Source organism: Misgurnus anguillicaudatus, unplaced genomic scaffold (genome assembly GCF_027580225.2).
Source record: "Misgurnus anguillicaudatus unplaced genomic scaffold, ASM2758022v2 HiC_scaffold_29, whole genome shotgun sequence".
Taxonomy (NCBI): domain Eukaryota; kingdom Metazoa; phylum Chordata; class Actinopteri; order Cypriniformes; family Cobitidae; genus Misgurnus; species Misgurnus anguillicaudatus.
Genome location: NW_027395279.1, coordinates 4,335,299 through 4,348,643, shown reverse-complemented (window position 1 = coordinate 4,348,643; position 13,345 = coordinate 4,335,299). Strand labels below are relative to the sequence as shown.

Genomic DNA, 13,345 nt, shown 5'->3' with positions numbered 1-13,345 from the left:
AGCATGCGATACGTCAAAGCGTTGCTATGGTTACCTCTGTGTAAATTATCGCATTTTCAGGAGCGAGTCTTGTTCTGTACACACACTGAACGATCATTTAGCGAATTCACTTCTGCATTTAAATGCGGTTGTCACTACCGAAAGTTTGCAGTGTGTACGAGGCCATAGACTTTGTCTGTTGTCTTTATTTAAAGTGTTTGTAACAACCACACAAAGCTTTTGAAAATCAACTCCATTATGAGTAACTTGTTCTCCTTTCTGTCGCCTAACAAAAGCCTCAAATTACCACAAATGCCTGTTGTTAAAACACCTCAGGTTTCCATTCTTGACACCTTGTGATTGTTTTGTAGGGCTTTTAGTGAGATTGCTGTAAGAAAAGGTTATCACTGTACTTTGTTGTGTTTGATTGGTGTTTATGTGCAGGAGTTAACAATAAGATCCATGTTCATGTTTTAGACCTGCTCGACGGCTTTAAGACCAGAACAATATCTGGTATCCAGTAAGAATATAAAATCATGCAAGCTTCAGTATACGGACCGCAAGCTGCATTCAGTTTCCTGTTTAGTAGTGCTATTGTGTTCTCATGGGACTCATTATGGTTATTGTGCTGATCTGAGAACAGGCCGTTTAGTCGTGTGTACTCGAGACATTGTGTTTCAGCTCCATGTTGACTCAGAAGAGGCTTTGAGTTAAAGGGCAAGTTCACACAGGAATCACAATTTTGTCATTATTTCTTCATGGCACAATATGCACATAAAACTTTTCAAATAGGCAAAATTTTAGATGTGCAATAGACTTGGATATACAACAAAAGCATGCAAATACTGATGCTCGTTTTTCAATAATGATTTTTTTTAATCATCTTGTCGCCTCTATCGCTCTCTTTCGCACATGCAGGCAGCTGCACCCTCGCATTTGTCTGAAGTCAGATTGCTAAGTAGTTATCCTGTTTATATTTTCTTTGTTTATAGTTTTATGCGTTTCATGCGAGCTGAGGCAAAACAATCCCTCGCATTTATATATATATATATATATATATATATATATATATATATATATATATATATATATATCAGAAATTAAAAAAATCCAGAAATCACAATATATGATATTTTTTTGTATGATACAGCTGCAAATAAGTATTTGAACACATGTCTAGCAGCTAGAATTCTGCCCCTCAAAGACCTGTTAGTCTGCCTTTAAAATGTCCACCTCCACTCCATTTATTATCCTAAAGTAGATGCACCTGTTTGAGGTCGTTAGCTGCGTAAAAACACCTGTCCACCCCATACAATCAGTAAGAATCCAACTACTAACATGGCCAAGACCAAAGAGCTGGTCAAAGACACTAGAGACAAAATTGTACAACTCCACAAGGCTGGAAAGGGCTAAGGGGAAATTGCCAAGCAGCTTGGTGAAAAAAGGTCCACTGTTTGAGCAATCATTAGAAAATGGAAGAAGCTAAACATGACTGTCAATCTCCCTCGGCTTGTGCTCCATGCAAGATCTCACCTCGTGGGGTCTCAATGATCCTAAGAAAGGTGAGAAATCAGCCCAGAACTACATAGGAGGAGCTGGTCAATGACTTGAAAAGATCTGGGACCACCGTTTCCAAGGTTACTGTTGGTAATACACTAAGACGTCATGTTTGAAATCATGCATGGTACGGAAGGTTCCCCTGCTTAAACCAGCACATGTCCAGACCCGTCTTAAGTTTGCCAATGACCATTTGGATGATCCAGAGGAGTCATGGGAGAAAGCCATGTGGTCAGATAAGAACAAAATAAAACTTTTTGGTCATAATTCCACTAAACGTGTTTGGAGGAAGAAGAACAATGAGTACCATTTCAAGAACACCATCCCTACTGTGAAGCATGGGGGTGGTAGCATCATGCTTTGGGGGTGTTTTTCTGCACATGCATGGGACAGGGCGACTGCACTGTATTAAGGATAGGATGAACGGGGCCATGTATTGCGATATTTTGGGGAGCAACACATAGCAGTAAAAAATGGCTTTTTGGAAAGTTTTTGGTACTTTGAAAGAATTTTAGACATTAAATTGCACAACCCAGAAGCAATAATCTATAACAAATGGAAAAAGGACGGCTCTTCGAAGAACATTTACTAATTATTTTACTTAAATTTGCATTTGTATGGAAAGTATTTAAAAAAAGGTTAAAAGACTTAAACAGAGACATTTAATGGGTATTTAAACCATGCAATATTGACATATGAGATACCGATATGGTTAAAACCTTTATTTTTCATGATAAGGTTTGCATGGAATTGCCCAAATAGCTATAAAGATAAGACTGTAAGATTGAAGCTTTGTCTGGCAATAATCTTTTATGAACTGCTGATGGAAGATTCAGCTTTTCAAAAGCCTTTTCTCCTATTTCAGCTGGCTAATGAAACGGAAATGAGCTCGTCAAACCCAAAATTGTCCATCCATTCCTGAATGCAAGAGACATCAGAGCTTTTATACTTCATTCATTTTAATGGCTGATTGTCATAGAGAATTTCCATATTTACATAAAGAAAAGGAAGTCTTCTACTTACGAATATTAATTTTTGCAACATTATTTTCATGACAATTAGTCTCGTGACCCCGGAAAAATGTCACTACTGCTTTAATATCTTATTGCCCAGACACTATACATTTTTTTTATTATTAATATGATGTTTTAATACTTCACAATTTAACATATAACATATCAATGTTATTATTTCCAATAATCAGAGTAAGTACTTGTTGTTTAAATGTAGTTTTATTTTCTAATTATCCGCTAATAACAGGTATAGTCTCGGATTTATGAAAACTTGTAATTCTGTATAAGCACCTATTGTATTATTGACTCTCTATGACAAATCACTTGATTGTTTCCTTGTCTTTGTGAGTCACTTTGGATAAAGCGTGTGCTAAATGTAAATGTAATAATTGTGGCTATTATTTCCAAAGCCCAATGCACAGCACAAATGATGAACTCGCATTTAATTTATTTAATTTAAATGGAAAACACGTTACTGTGGACGTATTTCGTTATTTGGCGTCGTAATGAAGACAGAAAAATATGCCTGTAATGGTTATATATGCTGCTGTCGCGTGCGTTGCGCTGTTTTTGGATAATGGCAAGACTGCGAGTCGTGTTTGACAGCGTTCTGGGAAAATTTCCTATTGTTTAGTTTACTATGAATTTCCACTTAAGATGTGTGACAAAAACACACGCGCACTTCATTTAATGGAGTATAGATGTGATTAAAGTGTTTACATGGCCGTGTATTGCGATTAAAATCGGCATACACATGTTTTAATACAATTATACTTGCTGCGATAATGAGCATAATCGCATTATTTTAATCAAAGTATTGTGTTTACATGAGATTAAGTGTAATCGCAATACTGTATCTTATTATAATCCCATTATGAGGGTGCATGTAAACATAATCATTGAAGATGTATTCAAATCATAAAATATTTTTAATCTTAATTTAATCTTAAAATAAACCTAATTCTCTAAATGTCATTTCTAAACAGCACGATAAATCTCATGTACAATGAACTTAGTTATTTTTGTCCTCCAAATCATTCAACACAGCAAGACCACGACTCCAAGATTGAATCTCTTCGCTTCAATGACTTTCTTTATTCTAAACCCTGTAGAGACTTTAACAATCACAGATATATAGATGCTGAAAATGGAGCTTAATCAACATGTCCCGCTCCGTCAGTCCGGCCCATTCAAAGACCAAATGACACATTGTTGAGTCTGAAGGGCCTCACGCGTCTTTTTCTTCATTTGAGATGTGAATGTAAAAATAACCCGGTGTGTCATTTTACTTCATTTTCTGCTCAGCGGTGCAGCTCCTTCTTTTCCTGTCCTTTCTCGTATTTTCTCTTTTGTGGCCGTCTGATGGTGATAAGACGAGAAGAGCCTCACACCACATTCAGGTTTATAATAGAGATCTTCACAGCAGATTTACGCTAATACTCAGGCTCATGTCACGGTTACGCTGCACCCGAAAAATTTCATCTATTACATTCAGCATGAAAAAAATATAATTTTAAAATTGTTGAGATTTTTGGCATTGTGGCATTTTTATTATTCATGCCCCATGACTTTTATTATATAAGTTGCCCTCATATGTTACCGTATTAGTTGACTAAATGTTTGATAGTTGAAGAAAGGTGCATATACAGTTTTATTAGATTATAATCCATTTATAAACACAATAAAATGTGCAATAATATGATGTATATTATATTGTACTCTTCATATTGTCTATTTAATTATTTTCCCATTTTTCAGTTTTTTTTCTTCTTCATGGAAAGCTGCTATAGACGCTTTCAGCAGTAACAACATAAACAAACAGCTGTCGTGGTCCGCACGTAACTTCCGGTAAACTCCGCTAAGAATAAATAACAACAAAGTTCTTTAAACGTAGATAACAAGCAAAAAAACAACACATAGATTACATAGGAAACCAAAACATTTGTTATTTTCGACGAGGCATTTGTTCAAGAGATCAGTTTAGCAACTAGTCAGACCATTAAAAAAAATGAAAGAGGAAGTAAAGTTCAGATCCAGACGTGTATTGTGTCAGCGCACGTGCGTCCGATGAAACCGTCTATAAAACAATGCAGCATTGTAAAATAATTTAATTTTTTTTATTTTATATAAATAAATTTGAAATTTTAATTTAAGTACTATTAAGATGACCGTAGCCAGTCAATATGGTCAATATGGCCGCTCTAGTGACAGAAGTCCCGCTTTCCAGTTAAAAGAACCAATCATCATTCGATAAAGAGTGATGATACGCAGTTGCTGAAACAAGGCGCAGTTTGAGTTTAAGAAACAAGTTATGGTACAGTTCATGTTAGGTTTAATTGTTGGTTAGAAATACTTAGTTTGTGTTTTATCCTGCGATTTTAGAGATATCTGTCTTGCATGACTGAGAATACTGCCCGGAGACGTTGGCAAACATGGCCGCCTATTGGCGCAACTTCCTTAAAGAGCACCTATGGTTCGATTCGCGATTTTATATTTCCTGTGGTGTGTGAGTGTGTATTAGTACATGTTAACGATATGCAAAAGGTAGAAACCCCAAAGTAAACGATGACGCGAGTTATTATTTCCAACGTAAATCTCTTTTCTTGGACTACAACAAACACACGGATTGTAGGCAACAGTTTACTTTCTGGGCCTGTTGACGTGGACAAGACCGACATTATCATAATTCCTCCCGCTGAAAGTTAACTCCTGTTAGCATTGCATTGTGAGTGAATCTTTTAAACATGGTAAGGAGCGTCACATTTCCTGCTGACGTCAGAGGTATTCAGACCAATCACAACGTACAGATTAGCTGGCCAATCAGGGACACAGAGCTTTTCAAATTCGCGCTTTTCAGGAAGAGAGTAAAATTTGGAGCTACAAAAATTTACAGTATGTGGAAAATAATGTGTTTTTTTAACAATAAACCACGCAAACACATTGTATTTTACCAAATACACAAAATAACGTCGTTTTTAGCAATTAAATAGATGCTCTTTAAAGGGCTGAATCTCAATAACTTGTTAATCTAAACGCTTATAATCAAATGTTGTTGATTATATACTGCAGGTCTCGATGCAGGATCAGTTTTTGAGTTTTGATTTGCTTTCACATCATTTTTCCTCTATTTGCAGCGAATGTGGCGGCAGCCGCGGGCGGATTCATCTACTTCCTGAGCTACCTGCCGTATCTCTTCCTGTGGCCTCGCTATGACCTACTGTCACACGCCCAGAAAGTCTCCGCCTGTCTCATCTCCAATGTGGCTATGGCCATGGGAGCCCAACTGATCGGCATGTTTGAGGGCAAAGGTCAGGGGTCAAACTTAACTTAATGTTTCCTTATACCATGATTTTCCATACTGGTTTTATACGGGAGTTGTCGTTCATATTCCGTGTTGTTCTCAGGGACGGGCATCCAGTGGCATAACCTATTTGATCCGGTGACGGTGGACGATGACTTCTCTCTGGCTCAGGTGCTCGGACTGCTACTGCTGGACGCTCTGCTGTACGGCCTGGTCGCCTGGTACGTCGAAGCGGTGTTCCCCGGAGAGTACGGAGTCCCTCTGCCATGGTATTTCTTCATCCTGGTATGTGTCGCATAGATTTATATTGACTGTTACTGTAAAACAAGTGAATACAAGATCTTGGGACATGTCACGTCATGTATATCAGACAGAGAACTTGCAAAGGCTTCTTGAGAAAGAGATAGATTTGTTTTTCTTGATGTTGACTTTTAATCTTTAAAGGGGACCTATTATGCCCATTTTTTTCAAGATGTAATGTAATGTTCAGGTGTGCCCAGAATATATCTGTGAAGTTTCAGCTCAAAATACCCCACAAATCATTTACATAGCATGTCCAAAATGCCACATTTTTGGGTGTATACCTTTAAATGCAAATTAGCTGGTTTTCCTTACTCCCTTACCAAAAACCAGTGAGTGCTTTAAGTTAAAATAGATCTCATTAATACAGTCCGAGACAATAGTATCTCACTATTGAGATATGGCGGACCGTGTACAACTCGCTGAGGGCAGAAACGATGGCAGTGCAGGCCTGTCAGTCGGTAGCTGTGGGTGGGCTTTATCAGTGTGATGTCACATTATCGAGAGAATCAGAACAGCATGTTTTATAAGACCACTTTGGTTAAATGGGGATAATAAAAAAGAAGTGGGCGGATTTATTTTCATTGTAGGGTTGTTGTGTTCACACACTGCCAACACGCATTTATGTCCAAACACCTTGTAAAAGTGGATTTTGCATAATAGGTCCCTTTAAAACTACTTGGATGCCTAAGCAGGAGCCAAATTTTTACAGTTTGTGTACATATTTTCATTTTTTTTTGTATCTTAACTATTTCCTTGCCATTGACGAGTTATCTCATCAGTTAAGACATTAAAACATTTGCATTAAAAAATAACGTGTTCCTGATGAATTCTTATGTTAATCTGCAATACCGCACTTACCAAATTTATACAAAAACAGAGTTTAAAATTAGTAAATAACTTTTTTGGCTTCAGTGTATGTTTTGATAATTGTTCTGAATCTGATCTCTAACAAAATTCCTTCACAAAAATGCAATTATTTCAGCTTTTTGCTAAAAAAACTCATATTTAAGAGTTTATAAGCAGTAGGGTTCCCACGGGTCCTTGAAATCCATGAAAGTTTATGAATCTGGGGAAAAAAATCAAGGCCCTGAAAATATACATGCATAGATACAGATCATTGAAAGTGCTTGAATCTATTTTATGCAAGAAGTTTTCTGGAAAAATCCATATTATTCCTTGTGTAGTGTAGGATAATATCATAAAAATTCTAGACTTTTTATGCACACGTACTAAACTGTTCGCTTTAAATGCTTATATCTTCTGTATGCAAATGTTGATTCATACCAAAATGCTTTTTTGCATAGTTGTGTTTGTCACATGAAAACGTCTCGGGTTACGTATGTAACTGTTGTTCCCTGAGAAGGGAACGAGACACTGCGTCTCCCTTGCCATACTTCCTGCGTCCCTGTAACGCCGTCTTTGGCAATATTTCAGATAGCGATATACTTCCTGGCTCCCGCGTCACCCTGTCTTTGTCAATAATCCTCATTGTTGGTTTAATTTGATATACACATTCAGACGCACTTACCCCTTGAGGCGTCCCCAAAGTGATACCGTAGTGACGCAGCACGAGTTCCTGCGAAAGGGAACTGTAACAATATATCTTTAAAGGTGACCTTGCTCTCACTTGAAATGTGTCTCCACATTTAGTCTTTGAATTTGAGGGTATTGCACCTGGAAAGTTCTTGAAAGGTCCTTGAATTTGAAGTTAACTAAAGTGTGGAAGCAGAGAAAAATGTGTTTATTGTTTGTTTGAAAGCAGAGGGTCTGTTATTTTATTTGATATATTTTTATATTTATATATTTTTAGAAGAAAATTTTCCTGAAAAGCATTTTGTGAAACTTTTGTGAAAATCACAAAAAATGCTGGCGGGCAACTTTCCAAAAAATGGCTGGCGGGGAATGAGTTAATAAAGAGACTGAAAACTGAGGATAAATGATCATTAAAACGTTGGTCAAACTTGACCAGACATGTACTTAAGTTTTAATGAGAAGGTTGTGGTTCCTGTCATCATCCAGTAATCACAATAGTTAAATCTGTTATCCTCGTGGTCATCATGTGAGTTTGTATGTGTGTGAATCTCGGGTCAAAAGAACATTAGCAGAATTGAAACCAACATACTGTATGTCGAGGCTTGATCGTCTCCCAGCTGGAGTTTCCTGACCAACAAACTCTTAAAAGACAGGAAGCATTTAATCTCAGGAGGAAACCTTGCTTATGTCATCAAGACATCACAGGAAGTCCATACGCAAGCTTATCACCTCACCTACGTGATTTACTGTGAAATGTGTAATGGGAGAGAAGTGAGCTATTGTATATGCAGGACACCCACTGCGATAATGTTTGTGTTCGCAGATGATGTTTAAAAATCCTGCTGGAGTAAAAGTTCAGCAATGGCCTTTCAGTTGATGGTGTCTGGCACCTTTACTCACAATATATTAAAACACAGACTGACTTGTTAAATTGGAGGTTAAGGTTAAATGAAATATTTCATACTGGAACTGATGTTGTGGTTAAATCTGTCTGCATGTGAAAGTTTTAGCATTATGAATTCATTTAGCGTTAAGAAAGGTCACACTGGATGCCACCGACCTGGAGTGCTTTTTTAATAAATAAATTGCTCAAATGTAGTCATTTTGTTTATCATGTCCTCATGTTTACATACAGAATTACTATAATGTTTTAGTCTAATATTTGCCCTCCATATCTACCGCCCACAGCCATCATACTGGTGCAGTAGTCCTCGCGTGGCCTTCCTGAAAGAGAAAGAGGACGAGGAAGATGCCGAGAAGGCCCAGATCAGCGAGTTCATCGAGGAAGAGCCAGCTGGTCTGGTCTCAGGAGTCAAGATCAAACATTTAGCAAAGGTACATGATGATTTATTATTAAAGGAAAACACCAGTTTTTAAAAATTTTACTATGCTCTTACCTCAACTTAGATGATTTAATACACCTATCTTTTATCAATGCGTGCACTTAATCTTTGTACAGCGCCTTGTGAATGTGTTAGCATTTAGCCTAGCGCCATTCATTCATATGGCTCCAAACTGAATTTAGAAGCCACCCAACACTTCCATGTTTTTCCTATTTAACCTTTTAAGCGTCACCCCACCCTATTGAGTTAAATCTACACTCTTGGAGCTTTCAAACAATATATACAGTTTGTCATGATGTAATGGTTTTGTTCTGTGTTTACTTGTGTTCTGTGTATTTTTGTATTTTGGACTTTTATTTTGATACCCTGCTCTGTTCTGACTTTTATTTTGATATTCATCATGCCATGTCACAGTTCACACTTCCTGTCTGTCTGTATATAAGTCACTTCCTGTTCACCTGTTCCTGGCTGAATATTATATATAGTAAGCCTGTCTGTTACCTGTCTGAGACCTGTTACCTGAATTCTGTTTTTGTTATCTGTTTATCTGTTTAATCTGTTACCTGGATCTGCCTGTTTTTTGACCTGTGCCTGTACTTGGATTTTGATTGTTATTCTGCCTGCCCTGAACCCTAGCCTGTATTTGGATTTATGCTTTGGATTTGCCCTATTGGATTTGTTTGCTGGCCCTTTTTGGGATTTTACATAAATAACACCTTTTGCACATGGATTCACCTCTTCATCGCTTTCATTAAAGCACCCGTTACAGAATATTCAGCCATAACCCGGATCCAGCGAAGGTTAGTAACTTCCCACCAGCAACATGAAACCTGTTTATGCCCTGCTAGAACTCCGTCAGAACCACCGTCCGATTGAAGATTATGTGAATGATTTTTTGGACTTGAGTTACCAGGTACATTTTGATGATATTACTCTTAAGAATTTTTTTTACAATGCTCTTGATGAATGGCCGCGCTTGTGTATGCCCCATGATATGTCTGCCTGGTCCCTGGAGAGTTATATTGACTTTGCCCTGCTATTGTGTGGCTCACCATTCACTGTGGGTGTTGCGGATACACCTCCAGAGAATGTACACAAACCACCAAGCCATGTCATGCCTGTTCTACCCACACCTGTACAAGTCATGCCTGATTCTAAAATGGCCGCCACCATGCTTGTTCCTAAAATGGCCGCCATCCTGCCTGTTCCCAAAATGGCCGCCATCCTGCCTGTCTCTGCACCTGCACCTGTCTCCAAGAAAACCACCACAATCCTGCCTGTCCCTAAAATGGCTGCCATCCCGCCTGTTCCCAAAATGGCCGCCATCCTACCTGTTTCCACACCTGTTTTCGAGAGAGCTACCATCATTCCTGCACCTGCATTTCAGAGAGCTATCATCACAACCACACCTGCACTAATGAGAGCTATTGTACACCCTACACCTGCCGTCAAGATGGCCACCCTGCCTGAACCGACGACCACAGAGGTATGTTTCATTGATTCAATACTGCCTGAATTTGCCATAGCCCTGTGGTGCGTTTGGTCTGCCTTCTGCTCTGTTGTTCCCGAGGTTCCTCAAGGCCCTGCATCTGATTCATCCGTCTCATCTGATCTGCCCGTCTCATCTGATCTGCCCGTCTCATCTGATCTGCCCGTCTCATCTGATCTGCCCGTCTCATCTGATCTGCCCGACTCATCTGATCTGCCCGACTCATCTGATTCGTCTGTCCTGCCCGACTCATCTGATTCGTCTGTCCTGCCCGACTCATCTGATTCGTCTGTCCTGCCCGACTCATCTGATTCGTCTGTCCTGCCCGACTCATCTGATTCGTCTGTCCTGCCCGACTCATCTGATTCGTCTGTCCTGCCCGACTCATCTGATTCGTCTGTCCTGCCCGACTCATCTGATTCGTCTGTCCTGCCCGACTCATCTGATTCGTCTGTCCTGCCCGACTCATCTGATTCGTCTGTCCTGCCCGACTCATCTGATTCGTCTGTCCTGCCCGACTCATCTGATTCGTCTGTCCTGCCCGACTCATCTGATTCGTCTGTCCTGCCCGACTCATCTGATTCGTCTGTCCTGCCCGACTCATCTGATTCGTCTGTCCTGCCCGATTCACCTGATTCGTCTGTCCTGCCCGATTCACCTGTCTTGTCTGATTCACCTGGCTCAACTGACTATTCTGATTCATCTGGTCCACCACCTGGGACATCGCCACCCTGGGCTTTGGGAGCTTTCCCAAGTTTTTTTTGGGGGGGGGTAGTACCCGGACACAGGGAGGAGGCAGAGGACACCAAGGCGGAGGCCGAAGTGTGCTCGGACCCTTCCTCTCCCTGTGTTCCAGGTCCAAGCCTGCCCCATGACCCAGGTCCAAGCCTGCCCCATGACCCAGGTCCAAGCCTGCCCCATGACCCAGGTCCAAGCCTGCCCCATGACCCAGGTCCAAGCCTGCCCCATGACCCAGGTCCTAGCCTGCCCCATGACCCAGGTCCTAGCCTGCCCCATGACCCAGGTCCTAGCCTGCCCCATGACCCAGGTCCGCATCTGCCCCATGACCCAGGCCCGCATCTGCCTCATGTTCCTGGACCATACTGGCCATATGACCCAGGACCTCTCCTGAACTGCCCTGCCTTCGCCAAGAGGTCCTGGCCCGCCCGCCCACCCTCTATTGGACTGTATGTTTTGTTTGTTGGGCTCCGGGAGTCGCCCTTTAGAGGGGGGGTTCTGTAATGGTTTTGTTCTGTGTTTACTTGTGTTCTGTGTATTTTTGTATTTTGGACTTTTATTTTGATACCCTGCTCTGTTCTGACTTTTATTTTGATATTCATCATGCCATGTCACAGTTCACACTTCCTGTCTGTCTGTATATAAGTCACTTCCTGTTCACCTGTTCCTGGCTGAATATTATATATAGTAAGCCTGTCTGTTACCTGTCTGAGACCTGTTACCTGAATTCTGTTTTTGTTATCTGTTTATCTGTTTAATCTGTTACCTGGATCTGCCTGTTTTTTGACCTGTGCCTGTACTTGGATTTTGATTGTTATTCTGCCTGCCCTGAACCCTAGCCTGTATTTGGATTTATGCTTTGGATTTGCCCTATTGGATTTGTTTGCTGGCCCTTTTTGGGATTTTACATAAATAACACCTTTTGCACATGGATTCACCTCTTCATCGCTTTCATTAAAGCACCCGTTACACATGATTAGATAAGAATTTATATGCAAACATTGAAGTAAATGTAGTCGTCCTGCTGGTGGGACAGTGACATTTAGCAGAAAATAATTTTTTTGAGGCACACTCTCTTCATAAATGAATCAATTACTCTCCCTACATAATTTATTTTATAAAACACTGTTGAAATGTCTATTCTGGAGGCTTAGACCTTTCCAACGATATATAGTTTGTAGTGATGGATTAAAATTTACATCAACAATATTAATGCAAACTTAGGTGTCCCGTATTCGGGACGGCGACGCTTAACAGTTTAAATACTGTTACATGAGCAGTTACACGAGTAAGTATGGTGGCACAACTTTTGTTTGGAGCCATAGGAATGAATGGGGCTAGGCTAAATGCTAACACATTCAGGAAGCCCTGTACAAAGATTAAAAGTGCATGCATTGAAAAAAAGATAGGTATGTATCAATTCATCTAAATTGAGGTAAGAACATAGTAAAATATTGAAAAACGGTTGTGTATTCCTTTAAGAATCACTAAAGATACATGAAAGACTCCACTAGCTCAATGTGCATGGATGATTTTTGTCACAGGTGTTTAAAGTGGGCAGTAAGACCAAAGAAGCAGTGAGAGACTTAACAATCAACATGTTTGAAGGCCAAATCACCGTCCTGTTGGGTCACAATGGAGCTGGCAAGACCACCACACTGTCAATGCTCACAGGTAAGAGTTATGATATATAAACATTATTATAGATATATAAATTGTGATTGATTGCACAAACGTTTGCACTTAGATTGTACTTAACTGCATTACAAACTAGCAAATGAAAAGTACAATCGATTGCTTGTACAAAGACTGATTTAGATGAAGGCCAGACACAGCCAAATACACATGTGAATACACATCAGTACAGTCAATGTAAATGTGATCTCTCACACCTAACACTGTAAACAACAATAGCAGAGATCAGTTAACCAGAGCCCTTTACAAACTAAGATTACGGGAAATACACAGAAAATTTGTCCGGGATCGTTTGATTTGTGGTTCATTCACACTGACAATGATTTTCCGATCCTGTATATGGGTGATTCTCACGAAAACTTGGTTTTAAAAATGTCAAGCATGAAAATGTAAA

General features: G+C 39.7%; 1 protein-coding gene across 1 annotated transcript in view; it reads left to right on the top strand.

Annotated features, from left to right (window-relative positions):
* The window catches only part of LOC141362859 (phospholipid-transporting ATPase ABCA3-like), a 67,961-nt gene that overhangs the window by 28,489 nt on the left and 26,127 nt on the right, over positions 1-13,345 (top strand). Inside the window, exons 9-12 of the mRNA XM_073865117.1 lie at positions 5,684-5,857; positions 5,954-6,135; positions 8,875-9,021; positions 12,801-12,930. Coding sequence (XP_073721218.1) covers positions 5,684-5,857; positions 5,954-6,135; positions 8,875-9,021; positions 12,801-12,930 — 633 coding nt within the window. The remainder of the gene's footprint in view (positions 1-5,683; positions 5,858-5,953; positions 6,136-8,874; positions 9,022-12,800; positions 12,931-13,345) is intronic.